This window comes from Lepidochelys kempii, chromosome 12, assembly GCF_965140285.1.
Source record: "Lepidochelys kempii isolate rLepKem1 chromosome 12, rLepKem1.hap1, whole genome shotgun sequence".
Classification (NCBI taxonomy): domain Eukaryota; kingdom Metazoa; phylum Chordata; order Testudines; family Cheloniidae; genus Lepidochelys; species Lepidochelys kempii.
The window spans coordinates 40,694,262-40,714,930 of NC_136391.1; the positions used below are offsets into that span (position 1 = coordinate 40,694,262).

Sequence of the window (20,669 nt, forward strand, 5' to 3'; positions counted from 1 at the left end):
CAGCACTTGCACCAGGAAATTGTCCCCCAGATTTTCCACCAGCCAGACCTGAGGGTAACAAGGAACAAAGAGCTAGTCCCATGAGCTGCTTCAAGGAACCGAAGCAGCTAAAAGATCAGTGGAAAAAGTCGGCAGCGCCTGCTCTTGATTACAAGCCAGATAAGGGACTGTCTCCACAGGCCCTGTCCAGCAGGGGCCCAAGGAAAAGTTCTCTCAGAACTGACCCAACGCTTGCTGATACCAAGCCAGCCCTCGGCCACTCAGCCCAGAGGTACGTTTTATGCCTGCGAGACAGTGATCTTGATAAACATCCCTCAAGGCTCAAGTGCCTGTGTTTTCCGAAGCGATGCTGCAGCAGAGAGTTTGATGTAACAGGTTGCGAGGATCAGTTCTGCTATTTAAGAGGAAGAAGTGAAGAATTTGCAGCATGCAGCCTCCTGGGATCTGCAGCCAGCCGTGGGAGAGGCACATTGCCTAGCAGAGGGCTCCCCTGCGTGGTACAGCGGAGTACAGCACCCACTACACGGCCTCAGAGGAGCAAGGCATGGTGGGGAGACTCCACCCACGGCAGGGTGCTAGAGGACAGGGCTGCCTGGATCCTTCGTGCAGGTGTAATGGTCCCAGAAATCGGAGCTGGAGAAGATAGGTTAGGGCTCCCCCCGGTCCAGTGCTGGGGCCAGGGCACGACTCTTCAGCCAAGCCCATTTTTAAGTAGAGTCCAAGCCAGATAAATCTAGCGTCAAAAGAAGAGGTGGGGGCGGGGGGGGGGAAGGACCGGAAAGCTCTACATCACACAAGGAGCAGGAGCAGCCTGACAAGAGCCCATGGAGAGGGAGGGCTAGTGGATTCCCTCCCCGAGCCACTGTGTCAGTCTGAGACAGGCCAGTGCCGGTCCCTCCAGAACCCAGCAGCAGAGCCCCGAGACCAGCACAGGCCATTTGCTTCTCCTACCCAGGCCGCTTCCCGCCTCTGCCCTGATGGCTCCACATCTCGGCAGAGCCCTGGGCAGAAGCGGTGCTCCCTGGAACGCAGACAGGCGGATTTGCAGGGACAGTTCCTTTATTTAAAACAGCAGAGTGGAATTTACAGCGTTCATTTCAAAACCAGCAAGGGAAAGCAGTGTTGTAAAACCACACAGACAGCACCACACGGAAAGAAAAGGCCCATTTACAGAGGGCAGGGTCTCCTCCCCAGGGCAAAGGCCGGGCCCACCTGTTTACAGACCCCTTCTGCTGATCTCTCTCCTGGCAGCTGTGAGGAGCTGGGCACGGTTACGCCATTTCCACAAGGTAGGAGCCTGGGGGGGAAGGGGGAAATTAGGGCTATTGCTCACTGTGCCTCCTGCAAACACCCCAGCTGGGTGGAACAAGACATTCACAGCTGCCCCAGGTCAGGCTGCCCTGCAAGCCCAGTTAAATGCCCCCCATGGAGTTGCCCTGGAAAGCTCTGCTCAGATTTTCAGGGGGGCTCCTGCGTTTTACCCAGCTGGGTCTGACTGAGGCACAGAGACCAAACACCCAGTCAGGGACTCTGCCAGGATGAGAAACAAAGCCCCTGGGCTCGCCTACAGTTCCTCCTCAGTCTGGGAAAGGGGCCTGCATCTCCTCTGTCACTGGGCGGGGGGGGGCAGCCACAACTGGACTCAAACAGCCCAGCTCGGGGTAATCGCAATAGGGAGGCGAACATGCATCTTCCAAGGCCATGAGACTCGGAGGGAAAATATCGAGAGATGTCGAAGTGTGTTCACACGCAAGTGCTGCAGAACCCCCAGCCTGCTGACTTCTCCTGTACTCCGTACCCCAGCAACCTGCTGTCTGCACTGGGAGTGGCAAGGCCAGCCACTCTCAGGCACCAGGCTGCACCCGACACTCTCAGGGGCGAGGGTGATGGGGATTGTGTCTGATGCCATCTGCCTCCCCTGCTCCCCAAAGTGGGGATTTCTTGCCCCCTAGCCAAAGGGAAGCAGGTCCCTTAGCACATCTGCGAGAAGCTACTAGATACTTAACACTTAGAGACAGTTAAAGAATTGTGAGCCAGCCCTCCTTGTGAAACCAGCAATCCAGCCCCAGGGCTGTTCATCACAGTAACCACTCCTGACTGTCGCTGCTGCCAAACACGTGCCATGTTGCTGGGTATGCCAGATGTGCTCTGCACTGATTCCGGCACAGCGGCACCAGACTCCCGGCACATGGCAGCTAGTGTGGAGCCAGCAGGGATGGGGTTAAAACGCTAATGAATGGGAGCCTGGCTCGGTTCCCCTCCCACCTAGCAGCAAGCTGGGCTCAGATCTCCCCTCGCTACCTCCCACGCCCCCAGCCCAGCGCTGTCTCCCACCATTACAGGGAGCTGGGCTGAAAAGGCTGAGTGTGAGAAGTGACACCATACGCCTCCAAAAGCTCTCATGCCTGGGGCTGAGGGAAGTGGGGGGGCTGATCCTTCCCTCTCAGCCTGGCTCCTGGCCCTGCAGCGTGGAACCGGGTTAAAGGAAGTGATGAGCTTACACTCAGTCATCAGTGGAGCTGGGGCATCTCGTCAGTGTCAGCCCTGAGGAAGGGAGTGGGGGGAAGAGACCCAAGAGGTAAAGGCAACCGAGGTATTTAGGACAGTGCAGACATCCTCACCATTCACAGGAGGGTCTGGACATGTGTTCTGCTACAGTGCTGCCAGTGAGAGAGCTTGGAGACAGACCAGTTCCCAGCAGCCACGCTGCCCCTTGAACGCTGCCGGGCTGGAGCAGCTCAGGCCAGCTTCACCCCTGGGGTGGCGTGCATGAAGAATCCCATCTCGCCTGGCCAGATCTAAGGGGTCACAGCGTGTGGTTGTGGAGGCAAACTTCTCAAAGGTCACTTAACGGTGAGAAAATCCAGGGCGGGCAACGTGACAAGCAGCGCAAGGGCTAAGAGTTGGCAAAGCGAGATCCCTGCGCACTGGGCATCACCACTGGGCTCCCTATCGTCTCAATGCTGCGCTGCACCAGGGACGAGCCGATAACTGGGAATATGGATGTTAGAGTAAGAGACGCCATTACACAGATTTGCGCCTTTCATCCAAGGCAGCTGCCTCGCCCATGAAATGCTACCAATGCATACGTACACCCCAGCCGGGCATCCCTTCCCCCCGCTACAAGAGGCAGCGGGGAAGAACGGGGCTTGGATGGAAATGGGAAGGATCTGTGGCACTACCTGCTGCATGCTGTTAGTAGAGGGTCACCCACAGCAAAGCACACAGTGGCTAAGAGAGGCAACGTACAGGATGTGGAGATGAAGACGCACTACACATTTGCTAGACATACAGCCAGCCGGAGATGGTCAGGCCCCCAGTGTCCCATCAGAACATGCACCTCCCCTTTCAACAAGATCTCCATGTAGTGTTAGAATCAAAGCAGCATCTTCACTCCCCCTAGAGGCCCAGGATGCAGAGGGGGAGCAGTAGCATTGCTTTAAAGACAAGAACCCTGAACACCCTGCCGCCAAAGCCCAGAGCAAGGTCACGCTCACTCAGCAAACCTCCCTCCAACATCTCTTCCTGCTGCCTCTTCAGGAAGTAGTCATCATCGAAAAAGACCAAAGAGAGTCCACCACAGAGCAACAGGCAGCTGAAGGAGTGACTGGCTGGTTGGGTCTGGTTTTGCTAGCAGAAGGCCAGAGAAGGGATGGAGTGGGAGGTTTGGGGGGGTCTCCCCCGTCTCCCCACTCGATGCATGATCAGTAGGGGAACAGCAATCCTCCAGAACAATGGGAGACTTTAATTCCGCAAGGCAGCCAATCTGGAAGAAACAGCACAAGAGAGTCAAAGGGGAGCACGAAACACTGGGAGCTGCTTCCAGGTGAACCCAGAGAGCACAGGGGGAGCTCTCTGGAGAACTGGGCAAGGCTGGGGGCACTACGCCCAGTGATGGAAGGAGTCTGACTTGAGGAGGAAGCGGTTTGCAGGGACGAGACGTCTCCCCCTGGAGCACGGATAACCATTTACGTTCTAGCAGGTGCGTTACGAGCACCTTCCGTCCCAACACTGCCAATGCATTTCCTGCACTCAGGTCAGAGCGGGCCCCAGCAGCGAAACACGGCTGGTCAGAGCGGGCCCCAGCAGCGAAACACGGCTGTTTGAACAGCACAGCCACGCGACGCCGCCAGCCAGGAAGGGAAGAGCGTGGTGCCGCTGGAGCCCAAAGGGGCCCGGGGCTCAGCACAAGCACCACGACTCCCTGCAGCACACGGGTGGCCCAGTCTGAACTCTGACCTGAGCATCAGGCAGGGCTACGTGTGGAAGCAATTGGGCTAGTTCCTGGGGACGGCCGGGAATAGCGCTTAGAGCGCAGAGGGAGTTTAAGGAAAGGCTGGATGCTCCATTTGTCATCTCATAATCTATCTGATGGCCCCATGAGCGAGGAGAAAGAACAGCATCTCCCTCCATCGCAAAGCCCTGGAGCCCGGGCCGCGCCACCTTGTGTGCGTGTGGCGTGACAATCAGACATCTTCAGCACCAGGCACCTTTCATCCGCACCACACGATGCAGCCAGGCAAGGGTCTCCATTTCTCCGGGTCTGCAGAATGCCTCCCACCCTGAGGACACCCCTCAGCTCACACCAGACCCACCGCTCCTCTCCGTGCTTCAGACAACCCGAAGCGAGAGAACCTGGAGAAAGTCTGGCAGCTGTGCAATGACTTCTGGGAAAGGGGGGGGTGGGTCAAGGGAGCTCTGTACAGCCAGGAACTGCAGGGCTCTGTCCTTGGAGGGGCCCTCTCATGGTAACTGCATGCAGAGCTGCAGGGATGGGGAGGTGGAAGAGGAGCTCACCAGCAATAGGAGGCAGCCTCAACCCTCTTCTGCGGAGGTTCCAGAGAAAGAGCCTGTTTGAAGGTCAGTGCCAAGCATGCCCAGAACAGCATCAGCTGCATGAGGCAAGCACGGGCCAGGAGAACTCCCACCAGCTGGATACTGAGCTGAGCAAGCAACACCTGCCCCAGCGCTAGTAGAATCAGGAGGCCCCTCTCCTCCGTGGCGCACGACAAGGTACGCTGCCTGTAGGTGGCTCCTCTGGAGCTTTGCGAGGCTCCACCATGCATGGGGACACGAGAGCCCAGAGGTCGCCCCAACAGCTGGCTTCCCTCCCAGCCATCCCTTCAGCCTGAACCACCCCCGTACGAGCTGTGAAAGAGCTGCCTGGGGGCAGTTCAAGCTGCCAGGAACACGAAGCCCAGGGACACAATCACACCAAGGGACGTGGGGGAGAAAAAGGGGAAGAGAAAGAACCTTCGGGACAGCTGGTCTTCCTGCGTGCGGACAGAGCTCTCCCCCACTGACGAAGCCCCCTCGGGGAGCTGGTTGAGTTGGTCCATGATCTCCAAGCCATTCTCTTCGGCAATCTGCACGATGAGGCTGTCCACCTGCTCCTGCGGCGTGGTCAGGGTGGTAGCAGAGCTCATGGAGTCCTCCATCACCTACCACGGGCAGAGTCAGTATCTGAAGCCAAGCCTCCATCTGGCTCCATTGAAGAACCCACCCAGCCCACGTTCCTGCCCATAGGAGCCATTTACAGATCTTAAGTTTGGCCCACTACTCCCCTCCCCAGAGGGCTCTCCACATCCTTGTCAGCCAGACAGCTAGGTCATAGGACAGGACGACGGGTTGGAGCCAGAGAGATCCTGAGGCCCGTAGACATCAGTGTACCACCCAGCACCTGACAGCACATAGCCATATGAAGCGTTATGTCCACATTAGCCCCCACCCTGTCTCAGGTTCTCAGTGAAGCCTTCAGATACCGTAGACATAGTCAGACACTTGCACAGGGGCTTTTCCTTGCCGTCAGGGGCAGCTCTCTTCTCCTGGTTAGACACACTGCCCATCCAGGGTCAAGGCAATATTCAAGAATGAGCTCAAGGCCGGCTCTACTTGGGAGCATGGGACGTACTAGACTGCGTCCAGACTGATCAGGTCAAAGGTAGGCAGAACAGAGCGTGCGCTACAATCACTCATGTGGCCCAGCCCCTTAAGCATACTGGGGAGAGCGGGGAAATCAAACAAGCCAGCAACCATCACCATGAGAAGGATGGACTGGCCTGTGGCTGAGGCACTGGCCTGTGACTCAAGAGCTCTGGGTTCAGTTCCTAGCTTGGACAGACTCTCCGTGTGACCTCGGGCAAGTCCCCTAGTTCCTTGTCTGTACCATTACTCCTGGGGGAATTCTGCCCCGCTGTGCACATGCAGAATCCATGTCCTCTGCTGATTTTTTTCTCCGCAGAAAATGGATTCTACCAGGGAGGCACTGCAGTTACAACTTTCACCCACCAGGGAGTGCTGTGGCACCAGAAAAGAGGGAGGCCGGCTGACGGCTGGAGCAGCCAGCCATGGAGAGGGAGGAGAAGAGGCTGCTTTCCTCACAGTTCCCTGCCCACAGGGCCTGGTGAGGGGGTATGGGGGCGACGGACAGCGTGCGGCACACAGGGCTGCTGGGGAGGCGTCACAGACTGTGGCTCAGAAGGGTTAGTGGAGGCAGCACAGGCGCTAGTGGGGTAACAGCACTGAGCCGGATGGGAGTGGGGGTGCAGGTCCACATGGGGAGGGGCAGATGTGCCTGACTGAATGAGAGGCTAGGAGTGAGCCAGGGTCTGCATAGGGGAGGTTCCCCAGCTCCCTAACAATCCCTTCCCCCCCAGAAAACCCTGTTCCATACCTCTCCTACCCACACTGAACAATTGTTCAGATTCGCTATCAGGCTTCTTCCCAGCAATTGCTTCCTTCTCCCGCATCTCCTCCATTACCCTGACTCCCCCAACACTTTCCACTGCGTCCGAGGGGTGCGGGAAATACGTTTCTGTATTGTGGTTTAGATGAATTATTACTGAATGTTCTGTATTCATATGCCTAGGGAGAAATCTAATTGTCAAAAACCATTTCCTGAATCTTTTTTGTTGTCTGCATTGTTACAGACATACTTGCTGATGTGTATTTTGAAATAAATTACCAAAATAACTGAAAGTAGTGTGATTATGTTGTGTTATTTTGACAAATAAAATAGCAGAATTTTTCAAAATTTAAAATAGTGTGTGCAGAATTTTTATTTTTTTTGGTACAGAATTCCCCCAAGAATATGCCATGGGGACAAGACTTTCCGCACCCTTCCTCTGAATGTCTGCCTACTTTGATCGTGAGCTCTTTGGGATAGAGATTCTCTACGTGCAGCTCCTAACCCAAGAGAACCCTGATCTTCCTTGATGAGCTCTATAGACCAGAGCTCTGGAAACAACTGAGCCATTAATCCAAAGACCGCATCTGGGAGCCCGGGAAGGGCCTCACAAACGGGATGCTTGTGTCTGAGCCCATGATACTCATGGTTCTCTCCGCTCCACCCCGCAGCCTCCAAGAGTACATACATGCCAATGAGTACAATTCTTCCCACTGCCCAGCAGTCTACCCCCAGGCTAGCGAGTGCACAGCACTTACCGAAGTGTGAACATCCAAGTTCTGAACCTGATGCTCAAATTTATCCATCACCGCTGAGACCTTCTGCAGGTCCATGGAGCTCAGAGCTTTGTCCAAGGCCTTGGTCACTTGAGCCATATTTTTAGTCACCTGTAACAGGAGGTTGGAAAATATACACACCAAACAAAGTCAACACAGATGTCCCAGTTCAGAGTGGGAGCCGAGCCTGGCCAAAAGGAATTCAGTGTTACTAGCATTTCCACTACAGTGCAGCCTCAGTCTGCACAGGGCAGCGACGTCCTGCCGTGAATAGCAGGGACTCTCAGCTCAGATTGGCCCCGACGTTTTAGAACTGTGCACATGCAACCGTCTGCACGATTCCTGAAAATGCACATGCAAGCGATCTGCTAGCCTTCTAGCTGTCACTGTGCACATCGGAATCGTGCCTGGCATCTACTGCACACACAAACGATACACACGCATCGTTTTCATATACGACCATGGAAATCTGCCCTTCAATAGTACAGAGGCAACTTCACCATGACACTCACATGAAAATAGTAACCGTGCCCATGAGCTCTTCTATGCAGGGGCTTCATGCATTTTTAGCGCATCCTCATGCTACTTCTCCACTGAACACTTTGGAGAACAGAAATGTTACTCCAAACGTTAGTACAAACACCGTGAAGACAGGTGCTCCAGCCCACCAGGCACAATGTGCTTCAGGGGCTGTTCTTGCTGCCCATCCTCTCTCTAAACTGGGCCACATAAGTCCAGGTGGGACTCCAGTGTTGGTCACGTGACTCACAGTGACAAGAGATTCCAGACATAATCTGAAGAGGGGACAAGCGGCCTCAGCTCCCAGCAAAATCAAAAGGACTTGAGGGTGCTCAGTACCTTGCAGAAGAGAACTCTAACCCCCAGTCCCCTGCACACAAGCATGCTTGGACACATGGCTAAGGCAGGGGAGTGATTTCAGGCACACACCTTCCAAGCCTGCAGACTTGGGCTCAAATATGGATGAAGCCACAAATGAAGGAAGTTTGAGGGGCTCATTTCTGGTCCCCCAGTGAAACGTATTGGCCACATCACAAGGCAATCACACACACACACTGGCATTTCAGCAGCTGTGGCAGTCTCTGCCAATGCCCAGTCTAGCTCCGGGCCCTGACCAAATCCCAGTTTGGGGGTGGGAGGTGTCACAGCACCTGCCAACACTAAAGCCCAATTCTAACCAAGTTACAAAAGACGAGAGGAATGTCAGCAGGAGAGGGGAGGGACGGGCCAATAGCCTCTATCTGTACAAGGACAGGAAACAGCTCCTGTCCCTCCAGGGATACACCTGAGACGACAAAGCCTCTTACCCCTTTCATGGTCACTGCTGTCTGGACCTTGGAGGACACTGCATCCACTCGGGAAGCCATCCGAAGCCAGTTTAACCCTTCATTCTTCTTCCGGATTGCATTCTCTGCATAGACACGAGCACATTCTACGTTCTTCTGCTGAAGGGCCTGGAACATGGAAGGGAAAAGATTTGCAGGAGGAGTCCATTTTGCTTCACACATCAGAAACAAATGTCTTCCATTTCCACCCAAGGGATGTCATGCAGAATTTGGTGTTTGCTTGGATCAGGATTAGTGGAGCCAGTGGCAGCCAAACACCCTAGGATACACAGGATTCGGGTTGAGGCTAGGAGATTTGGGGATTTCAGGATGGCCTATTGCGCCTGGAACATCAATCAGTGATGCAGGGGGAGAACGCGCTTGCTTGGATCTCAGCAGTACATAGACAGGTCAGAGAATGCAGGACATTAGATTCTGCTTATTAGCAACCCCTCGCTTGCTGTTATCTGGCAGCTGCCAACCAGCAAAAGCCAGGTTTGCAGGGCTGCAGCCAGGGTAGCCAGCACTGGTTCATGCCTTCCCTGACTGCAGCCCAGCAAACCTGCCTTCAGGCCAGACAGCAGCATGGAGCATGGCTGCAGCCCAGATGCTGGGGCTTTCTATGGGGAGCGGGGCGTTAGGGCCCCACAGAGCCACACGGTATCTCTCCCTGTGTTCTTCGGGGACTGGGGCTCAGCACATCCCAGTGCTTCCTTGCCTGGGTGCAGCTCCCAGGCAGGATGCAGCCCAGAGAGAGCCGGGAGTGGTATGGTGCAGCTCCAGCATCCAGGCGGCAGCCCCCCTCCCCACTACTGCCCGGCCCACAGCCCCTTACTTCCTGTGCAGGCAGGTTTGGAGGCTGCAGTTAGGGAAGGCACGTCCCAGCACTCCCTTCCCGGGCTATAGGCCTACGCACCTGCCTGCAGCCGGGGCCTTTCTTCCAAATGCTGCTGTTAATAGGCACCATCCCATTGCCAATATCCAAACCCATTAACATTAAAGTCAACGGGGCAGCGATGGCTCCCAGCCAAGCGCTGCCATTAACCAGAAGCTGTTAATATCCAGGTGCTACTAAGTGGAATCTACTATAATTCCTTGGGTTAATCCCTCTGGTACAGAGCCAGGGATTGATGGCACAGGCTCAAGGGCGTGATGGCTGAAAAGACACCTAGCACTCAGAGATGGTCTGTGTGTGTTACTTTCATCTCCACCAGGGAGTTCCACCACCTCCACAGAGTTCAGCCGCACTGGCCTACCTTCTTGACCTTGGCTTGCTCAGTCTTCGAGTCCTTCTCAGCCTTCTTGGCTAGCTTCTCCAGCTGCTTTGCTGTGAACTAAGAGAAACAGACTTCGGTGCTCAGCCGTGAAAGGGGCAAACATTAACACAATCAGAGGCTCCCACAACTCTCACAAAAGCCCACAGGCTGTCCTAGCAAAGCGTGTGTACAGTGCCCGCAGTGTCTGCTGCCACTGCCTCAGCTGCCTTTGCGGGCTGGCTTGTCCTTTATACAACCCTAAAACGCAGTGAGACTGGCTGGGCAGGTGCCATAGTTATCGACGTGTCTGGGGATACAGCAGAGGCCGCAAGAGGAAAGGGACTCAGTGAGCTGCAGTAGCCCCTTTGGCTGACTGATGGAGCAGAGCTGGAACACTCTGAAGGAAGGCCTGGCTTCCTTGGCCAGGCAGGTAGTACCTGTGGCATGGTACAGGCTAAAGCACACTGTCCTCTCTCTCCTGCTGCGCAATACAAAGCCGTAGCGAGCAGCGGAGGCATCTGAGATTTCAGCCCACTGGTTTAAGAGGCAGGGACCTGGGGGCTCTCAATGAAGCGTCTGGAACATACTCCTTAGCCTGGGTTCAGAGACCTTCAGGGCATGCTCACAGGCTCACTTTTCAAGGCTTTTTCAGAGGTGAGTGAAAGGGACTGATTGGTGCTTGAGGGGAGTGATGGGAAGGAGTTTGCTTTGGACTTGGCATAGTCTTTCCGTCACGTCCCCTGCCATGCATGACAATTCTGGACTGCGTTTACACTGCTTATGTGGCTCCAGAACAGGTGGTAAGTGATCTCTAGATAAATAGCTCCCCCTTCCTGTTGAGGCTGGGAACTGCAGAGGCAGAGTTGCAGCTGTTATTTGAAACAGATTTTCATAACCGCAAAGCTCTGGAAGGAGGGATTTTTGTCTCCCCTCTAGGAATGGAGGTAGTTTTTGGTACCATACATATTCCACCTCTCTTCATTAGCAGAGGAGAATATGCTCTATAGGTTCCTGTCACATTTAATTCAATTACCAGATGAAGGGCCCATTCAGCCTAATGCACTTAACTGATTTGCGGCTCACACCAATGGAGATTAAGCACTTTATGCAATCGCGAGCTGTGCTGCCACTTCCTTTACATCAGGGGAGTCAAGGACTTGCAACACGATCACTGATGTCTTCAGGGTCTAAATCACAGCATCGCTAGGGACCTCTGCACTGGTCCCTCCCCCGAAATAACAGACACCGGTTTCTGTTCTTTCACCACCACAGCCTTAAATATTGGCATCTTTGTGTAGCTGTTGACCTCTCCCCAGCCCCCGTGGACAGAAAGCCCAGTGGCCCCCCCACTCTGGGAGACTATCACACCCCTGCTGGAGGGAGAGCACTGGAAGGAGGAGATAAAGCCTTGGGAAGACAGCACAATGAAAGCAACAGGAGTTGAAGGTACGAAGGAAGGTTCTGGGAGAGGTTTCTCCAAGTCAGTGAACTCTCCATCGAGTGAGAGAGAGAAGGTCGGAGCAGAAAGCATTCGAGAAGCCAAATTTAAAAACAAGGGATAAACCTAGACCCATTGTAGCTGCTTCTTAAAGATGATCAACCCTAGCCTTCAGTTGTCGGAGGAGCCCACAAAACACCAGACTAGTACAGGGCCTGGTAGTCAGCTAGGCTCCTAAGCAGCCTGTTCCAGGCAGAAAGTTTGGTTTTGTATAGACCACCATAAGAGGGTCTTAGAGCAACAGTTCAGTTGGGCTTGTCCACTTTCAATTGAAAAAGGTCTCGCTGGGCAGCCCATGCTGGGAGGTGTATAATAGTGAATCCCCATGCAGGGGCAGAAAGGAAATCCTGTAATGGCCACACTCACCTTCAGCTGGAAGAGTGTATCTGAAACAAGAGAGGAGGTGACTCAGATCACAGGTTTTTAGAGTCGCTGTCACTCAATAACATAAAGGTCACACAATCTTTCACCCAAGGAACTGTGCTTTTAGGAGGTACCTTCCTTCTATGGTGAGTCTCCCCAGTTCACACCCCCCGTTTCCCCTCCAAAGCATCACACCAACATTCCTTCTGCCTGAAGGGGACTAGACAGGCTGAGGTTGTGCTGCTCGCACATCCCAATACCACCACCACGATTGTTCAGAAAAGTCTTTTCTGGGCAAGCAGAGGCCACAGCACTCAGCTGCCTCAACTGCACTCTCAGCCTTTGCCTGTGCACTGCGGACTCCTCAGGCTACCTAGCTAAGGTACTCCATATGGCCTCCATCACCCTAGTACGTAGGCACCTCCCAATCTTTACCCAGTGCCATTATCCCCTTGTACAGATAAGGAACAGAGGCACGGGGAGACTAAGTGACATGCCCAAGGGCACACAGAAAGCTAGTGGCAGAGCAAGGACTTGAACCTGAGTCTCCCAAGTCACAGCTAGTGCTCTAACCACTAGGCAAAACCATCCTCTCCTGTCATGCCAGAACACAGAAGCAGAAACTCCTGTGTTAAAGGCCTGTCTACACGTAGCTGACCAAACCCTGCTGGAGTCTCATTTGGCTACAACTGAGCTCAAATGACACTGGTTCTGATTTTTAAATGTGGTTGTAAGGCCAGTGGGGATTGCACTATCGTACACAGTAAGAAAAAACTACCTAGAACGGAATACGAGACATCTCAGAGAGCTTGTTAAAAAGGCTGTTGGAGGGTTTTACTGGAAACACTCCCACAGGATTGACTCCTGCTTTTAATTTCAATCAGTGAGGGTCAGGTATATGCACTGATAACAAAGGCCCTGAGCACCCAGGGTAACAGGCAGTGTGCTATCTGAACTGCTCTGCTGGGGACTGGCTCAGAATACTGAAGGAGCCATACAAGCTAGTGAATTATCCCTTGGATACGGCTCTTTGAAATAAACAGACTCACTGAACGTTAGATTACTGAAATATTCATGGGAAAAAATTATCTACCATAAATTAATCCATACGTGGCAAGTATCACAGCATTCACGGTACAGGATAGTGACTTCACTATTCAGTTCTCTCTCAATTTGACACACGTCAGGCACAGGACCTAAATCCTGGAGTGGAGCTAAGAGAAACCACATTCTGTCTCGCAACTAACAAGTGATTCCTCAGAAGGCAACTTCATGACTTTTATTGAAATAGCTGTGTTACTTGTTACTGTGGTTTCTCGGATTACCATTACCTGGTGACTTTTGACCCAGAACTTGGCACACCCCAGATATCCATGTAAATAACTCTCAGCCAGCTTCACCCGGCCAGTTTCATGCAAGAGGAAATGGATCATGGAAATGGAAATGAATTTGGGGTGATTCTAAAGACTTTTTAGTTTTCTTAAATACCTGGACCTATTTCAACAAATCAGAAAGGCCAAGAACAAACAAGCTACCCTTGAGTTCTTCTCTCCCTGACCAATGTACCATGGGCTCTCGGCCGCAGCTTTACCCAGTGCCACACACGTGACAGGGTCTCCACCATCCTCCTCAGGAGCCGATTGGCCAGGATGACTGAGCAGAGCCACTGGAGGTAACCCCCAGGACTCCCCACTCTGGGATCACAGGGAACTCCCGCTCCCATGTCACATCATCATGTGCCCTGATGTCACCAACGGATTTCCCTCTCCCCTCCCCAATGGCTGCCACCACCCCATTTCTGACCCCCTTCCCCTCCCACCAATTCCCAAGGACAGCCCTCTGACCTGGCCCTTACCTCCTTCCCTTCCCCATCCCCGGTCCCAGCCCCGGCCCTGACCTCCATCCCCTCCCACGCCCTGGCCCCGGGCCCACTCCCCTGACTCGGCCCTGACCTCCTTCCCCTCCCCACCCCCGGGCCCACTCCCCTGACTCGGCTCTGACCTCCTTCCCCTCCCCCCCCGGGCCCACTCCCCTGACTCGGCTCTGACCTCCTTCCCCTCCCCCCCCCGGCCCAGCCCCCTGACTCGGCTCTGACCTCCTTCCCCACCCCCCCACCCCCGGGCCCACTCCCCTGACGCGGCTCTGACCTCCTTCCCCTCCCCCCCCGGGCCCAGCCCCCTGACTCGGCCCTGACCTCCTTCCCCTCCCCCCCCCAGGGCCCAGCCCCCTGACCAGGCCCTGACCTCCTTCCCCTCCCCCCCCCTGGGCCCAGCCCCCTGACCAGGCCCTGACCTCCTTCCCCTCCCACCCCCCGGGCCCAGCCCCCTGACTCGGCTCTGACCTCCTTCCCCTCCCCCCCCTGGGCCCAGCCCCCTGACTCGGCTCTGACCTCCTTCCCCTCCCCCCCCGGGCCCAGCCCCCTGACTCGGCCCTGACCTCCTTCCCCTCCCCCCCCAGGGCCCAGCCCCCTGACCAGGCCCTGACCTCCTTCCCCTCCCCCCCCCTGGGCCCAGCCCCCTGACCAGGCCCTGACCTCCTTCCCCTCCCACCCCCCGGGCCCAGCCCCCTGACCAGGCCCTGACCTCCTTCCCCTCCCACCCCCCGGGCCCAGCCCCCTGACTCGGCTCTGACCTCCTTCCCCTCCCACCCCCTGGGCCCAGCCCCCTGACTCGGCCCTGACCTCCTTCCCCTCCCCCCCCGGGGCCCAGCCCCCTGACTCGGCCCTGACCTCCTTCCCCTCCCCCCCCCGGCCCAGCCCCCTGACTCGGCTCTGACCTCCTTCCCCTCCCCCCCCTGGGCCCAGCCCCCTGACCAGGCCCTGACCTCCTTCCCCTCCCCCCCCCTGGGCCCAGCCCCCTGACCAGGCCCTGACCTCCTTCCCCTCCCCCCCCCTGGGCCCAGCCCCCTGACCAGGCCCTGACCTCCTTCCCCCCCCCCCCCTGGGCCCAGCCCCCTGACCAGGCCCTGACCTCCTTCCCCTCCCCCCCCCTGGGCCCAGCCCCCTGACCAGGCCCTGACCTCCTTCCCCTCCCCCCCCCTGGGCCCAGCCCCCTGACCAGGCCCTGACCTCCTTCCCCTCCCCCCCCGGGGCCCAGCCCCCTGACCCGGCCCTGACCTTCTTCCCCTCCCACCCCGGGGCCCAGCCCCCTGACCAGGCCCTGACCTCCTTCCCCTCCCCCACCCCGGGGCCCAGCCCCCTGACCAGGCCCTGACCTCCTTCCCCTCCCCCACCCCGGGGCCCAGCCCCCTGACCAGGCCCTGACCTCCTTCCCCTCCCCCACCCCGGGGCCCAGCCCCCTGACCAGGCCCTGACCTCCTTCCCCTCCCCCCCCCCGGGCCCAGCCCCCTGACCAGGCCCTGACCTCCTTCCCCTCCCCCCCCCCTGGGCCCAGCCCCCTGACCAGGCCCTGACCTCCTTCCCCTCCCCCCCCGGGCCCAGCCCCCTGACCAGGCCCTGACCTCCTTCCCCTCCCACCCCCTGGGCCCAGCCCCCTGACTCGGCCCTGACCTTCTTCCCCTCCCACTTCGGGGCCCAGCCCCCTGACTCGGCTCTGACCTCCTTCCCCTCCCCCCCCAGGGCCCAGCCCCCTGACCAGGCCCTGACCTCCTTCCCCTCCCCCCCCCGGGCCCAGCCCCCTGACCAGGCCCTGACCTCCTTCCCCTCCCCCCCCCTGGGCCCAGCCCCCTGACTCGGCCCTGACCTCCTTCCCCTCCCCCCCCGGGCCCAGCCCCCTGACTCGGCCCTGACCTTCTTCCCCTCCCCCCCCTGGGCCCAGCCCCCTGACCTGGCCCTGACCTCCTTCCCCTCCCCCCCCTGGGCCCAGCCCCCTGACCAGGCCCTGACCTCCTTCCCCTCCCCCCCCGGGCCCAGCCCCCTGACTCGGCCCTGACCTTCTTCCCCTCCCCCCCCTGGGCCCAGCCCCCTGACCTGGCCCTGACCTCCCCCCCCGGCCCCGGCCTCCTTCCCCTTCCCCTCAGGCCCCGGTCCCAGCCCGTCCCCTGGGGGCAGCAGGAGGCCCCCGGCGGGTCGGGCCCGGACTAGCGCCCCGCCCCGCCCCGCTCCCCGGCTGGGGGGGTCTGTCTCTTACCGTCCATCCTGGACCCAGCCCCTGCAGCTACCACTTCCGGGTTCTCCAGACACTTCCGGATTGTTGCGTCATCACGCCGCTTGTTCTCGCGAGGTTTCCCCTCACCCCCTGGTCCGCTCGACGCATGCGTAAATGGAGGAGGGTTTTCCAGAGCGAAGCCAGGCCGGGGGCGCTATAGCGGGCGGGGTGGGGAGTCCCATGACCAGAGCGAGGCTCACGCGCCGCTTCGGGCTGCCCTGGGCCCCCCGCTCCCAAAGCCCTCCTCCCGCGGGCGGCAGGCCACGTGGCTCCCGGAGCCTGGGCCTCCCCCCCCCCCCCGCTCTGTGCCTCAGTTTCCCCACCTGCAGGGTGGGCTTGGTGGGGCAGTAGAGAGGGACGGAGGGCGCCCCGGAGTGGAGGTCGGGGAGGAGCCGGGCCGGTGGGCTGGCGGCGGGGACAGAGCAGGCACAGGGGGGCGAGGGGCTCGGTTACAGCCTGGGGTGGAAGTAGGAATCGTTTCTTGCCGGCTCTGCCCTCATGGGAGGGACACAGCGGGGGGCATGGGAGCTCCCCTGTGACTCCTCCCAGCCCGGGCCCCCACGCTCTGCCCGTCCCCTCTGACGTCCCCCTTTGCACATCCGAACATCGACATGCCTGGCTGCTCCCTTTCCCCCAAATACTAGTCTTGCCGGCTCTTTTTATGGAAGCGGGGAGTTGGCTGAGGAGCCATTTCAGCATATGTCTGGCTTAATAAAAGACAGGTTTTAAGTATAACTGTGTCCTACGCTGCTTTATGGTATGGCACCCAAACATTGCATTTCAATGTGGGATTCAACTTCCTTTATAGGACCAGACTCCTGAAACTCTTACCAGTCTACAAAAGTGGTCCACAGTCATGCAAATAGTCCTATTGTCTTCCATGGGATGGATCGAATGATTGAGGCTTTACAGGATTAGGTTCCAAGTTGATAAATTGTTCTGGATGAAACCGACAAGGCCTGGGCTGTCAGATCAGGAGCGTCATTGGAATAAAGGTGGGCAGACGCGTGATACGTCTTAGCTCCGTTGCTAACATGAGGAACATATTTTCAGTAAAGTTCTTGGCAGATTCCTGAGGTTGCTGGTTTAAGGCTGTCAGTGTCCAGCATTATAGTTCTCTCACCCACAAAGCTGGAAAAAGAGGCATTTGTTTTCTTTGTTTTGCTGTTCCAGTTCCAATTAACAAAATGCATGTTCGACTAGTTTGGCTGCAAAGAATAATTCTAGGCACACTGGGGACAACAACTGATTCCCATCAGGCTGCAGAACTGGACTGACATCAGAATCCAAACATCCTCTGGTCAGTGCAAGCAGAGGCATTCCTCCAATGATTTGGACTTGATGTGATGCAGTATGGATGTCATGGATAATTCAGACCAATGGGGAGAAACAGAATAAAAAACGGGTTTCAGAGTAACAGCCGTGTTAGTCTGTATTCGCAAAAAGAAAAGGAGGACTTGTGGCACCTTAGAGACTAACCAATTTATTAGAGCATAAGCTTTCGTGAGCTACAGCTCACTTCTTCAGATAAGTGAGCTGTAGCTCACGAAAGCTTATGCTCTAATAAATTGGTTAGTCTCTAAGGTGCCACAAGTCCTCCTTTTCTTTTTGAGAATAAAAAACAGCTTCCATCGCCCCCACCCCTCCCCCCTTGAGGACTCCTAACCAATGTAACGGCACATCTGATGAAGTGAGCTGTAGCTCACGAAAGCTTATGCTCAAATAAATTGGTTAGTCTCTAAGGTGCCACAAGTCCTCCTTTTCTTTTTGCGAATACAGACTAACACAGCTGTTACTCTGAAACCAGCACAATACTTATGTTAACAAACTTAAACAAAGCCTTTGTTTAAGTTTGTTAGCATATGTATTGTGCTGTTAAAGTCATATAAAGAATGAATGTCCTCCCTAGCCCCATTCTGCTCCTTTAAGGAGCAGAGTGCAGCCCCCCCACCCCACCCCGGAGTGGGGGCCAGCCCCAAGTCTTTCCGGTATCCTGTACCCACTAAAAATCTCTGGCCGGTACTGTTTACTGGAGGGTACCGCCCTACTTGCACCTCTGGTTACAGCATGGATTGAGTGCGGGGGTGGGGTGAACAGCGTGGAAGAGATAGACCCAGAGGAAAGGGACGGGAGTGCTGCTTTGGAAAGACTGAGGCGCGAAAACAGGACGGAGGTAAAAGACTGACTGTGGAGAGAGGTAGAGTGGAAAGAGAAAAGTGAGATAAGGGAATAAGCAGGGCAGTGTTTAATTTTTAATGAGAGAGGTGCTGGGGCTCAAGCAATTTTTTTTACTTTCATAACTAATGCAGCAAGCCTGGAGGTGCCATGGCTCAGCCCTGACAACAAATTAAGCACTGAATCAGGGGCCCACAATGCTCAGATTAGTGAATCTAATCTTTGCTCTTTTAAAAAAAAAATTCATATTGCTGACAACTCTGGCTTCTGTAGTTAAACAGCTGGAGAAAAAGGCAGGGAAAACAGCCTCAATTAATCAGAATGCACAGTCCCCATCCCAGTAGCCCCCCAAGCCTCCAGCTTGTCCCTTGGAAGTTGTTTAAATGTTAGAACACAAGACTGGCCAGACTGGGTCAGACCAAAGGTCCATCTAGCCCAGTAACCTGTCTTCCAACGGTGGCCCAGTGACAGGTGCCCCAGAGGGAATGAACAGAACAGGTCATCATCAAGTGATCCATCCCCTGTTGCTCATTCCAAGCTCTGGCAAACAGAGGCTAGGGACACCATCCCTGTTCATCCTGGCTAATAGCCATTGATGGACCTATCCTCCATGAACTTATTTAGTTCTTTTCTGAACCCTGTTATAGTCTTGGCCTTCACAACATCCTCTGGCAAGGAGTTCCACAGGTTGATTGTGCATTGTGTGAAAAAATACTTCCTTCTGTTTGTTTTAAACCAGCTGCCTATTAATTTCATTTGGTGGCCCCTAGTTCTTGTGTTATGAGGAGTAAATAACTTTCTCCACACCAGTCATGATTGTATAGACCTTTATCATATCCTCCCTTAGTCATTTCTTTTCCAAACTGAAAAGTCCCATTCTTATTAATCTTTCCTCATATGGAAGTCGTTTCATACCCCTAATAATTTTTGTTGCCCTTTTCTGAACCTTTTCCAATTCCAATATATCTTTTTTGAGATGGGGTGACCACATCTGCACGCAGTATTCAAGATATGGGCATACCATGGATTTATAGAGAGACAATACGATATTTTCTGTCTTATTATCTATCCCTTTCTTAATGATGCCCAACATTCTGTTCGCTTTTTTGACTGCCGCTGCACACTGAGTGGATGTTTTCAGAGAACTCTCCACAGTGACTCCAAGAGCTCTTTCTTGAGTGGTAACAGCTAATTTAGACCCCATCATTTTATATGTATAGTTGGAATTATGTTTTCCAATGTGCATTACTTTGCATTTATCAACACTGAATTTCATCTGCTATTTTGTTGTCCAGTCACCCAGTTTTGACAGATCCTTCTGTAGCTCTTCGCAGTCTGTTTGGGAATTAACTATCTTGAGCAATTTTTTATCATCTGCAAATTTTGCCACCTCACTGTTTACCCCTTTTTCCAGATCATGTATGAATATGTTGAATAGGACTCTGCCCAGTACACACCCTGGAGGACACCACTATTTACCTCTCTCCATTCTGAAAACTGACCATTTATTCCTAACCTTTATTTCCTATCTTTTAACCAGTTACCAATCCATGAAAGGACCTTCCCTCTTATCCCATGACAGCTTACTTTGCTTAAGAGCCTTTGGTGATGGACCTTGTCAAAGGCTTTCTGAAAATCTAAGTACACTGTGTCCACTGGATCCTCCTTGACCACATGCTTCTTGACCCCCCGCAAAGAATTCTAGTAGATCGGTGAGGCATGATTTCCCTTTACAAAAACCATATTGACTGTTCCCCAACAAATTATGTTCATCTATGGGTCTGACAATTTTGTCCTTTACTATAGTTTCAGCCCGTTTGCCCGGAACTGAAGTCAGGCTTATCTGCCTGTAATTGCCGGGATCATCCTTTTTAAAATTGGCATCACATTAGCTATCCTCCAGTCATTTGGTACAGAAGCTGGTTTAAATGATAGGTCACAGGCGACAGTTATTCGTTCTGCAATTTCACATTTGAGTTCCTTCTGAACTCTTGGGTGAATCCCATCTGGTCCTGGTGACTTATTAGTTGAGTTTATCAATTTGTTCCAAAACCTCCTCTAATGACACCTCAGTCTGGGACAGTTCCTCAGATTTGTCACCTAAAAAGACTGGTTTGGGAATCTCCCTCACATCCTCAGCCATGAAGACCGATGCAAAGAATTCATTTCGTTTCTCCGCAATGGCCTTATCGTCCTTGAGCGTTCTTCTAGCACCTCGATTGGCCAGGGGCCCCACTCGATTGTTTGGTAGCTTCCTGCTTCTGATGGACTTTAAAAAATGTTGCTATTACTTTTGGAGTCTTTGGCCAGCTGCTCCTCACATTCTTTTTTGAGCTTCCTAATCATATTTTTACATTTCATTTGCCAGAGTTTATGCTCCTTTCTCTTTTCCTCCCTAGGCTTTCACTTCTACTTTTTAAAGGAGGCCTTTTTGCCTCTCACTGCTTCTTCTACTTTGTTGGTTAGC

At 54.7% G+C, this 20,669-nt stretch overlaps 1 protein-coding gene across 1 annotated transcript; it reads right to left on the reverse strand.

Moving 5' to 3' along the window:
• Positions 1 to 1,041: 1,041 nt before the first annotated feature.
• On the reverse strand, positions 1,042 to 16,163 carry CHMP1A (charged multivesicular body protein 1A). The gene is made up of 7 exons (XM_073308246.1): positions 16,010 to 16,163; positions 11,925 to 11,944; positions 10,061 to 10,138; positions 8,787 to 8,933; positions 7,444 to 7,572; positions 5,254 to 5,441; positions 1,042 to 3,766 (listed from the first exon to the last, which is right to left on the reverse strand). The coding sequence occupies exons 1-7, from the start codon at positions 16,014 to 16,016 to the stop codon at positions 3,745 to 3,747; spliced, it is 591 nt and encodes a 196-aa protein (XP_073164347.1). The 5' UTR covers positions 16,017 to 16,163; the 3' UTR covers positions 1,042 to 3,744.
• Positions 16,164 to 20,669: the final 4,506 nt, after the last annotated feature.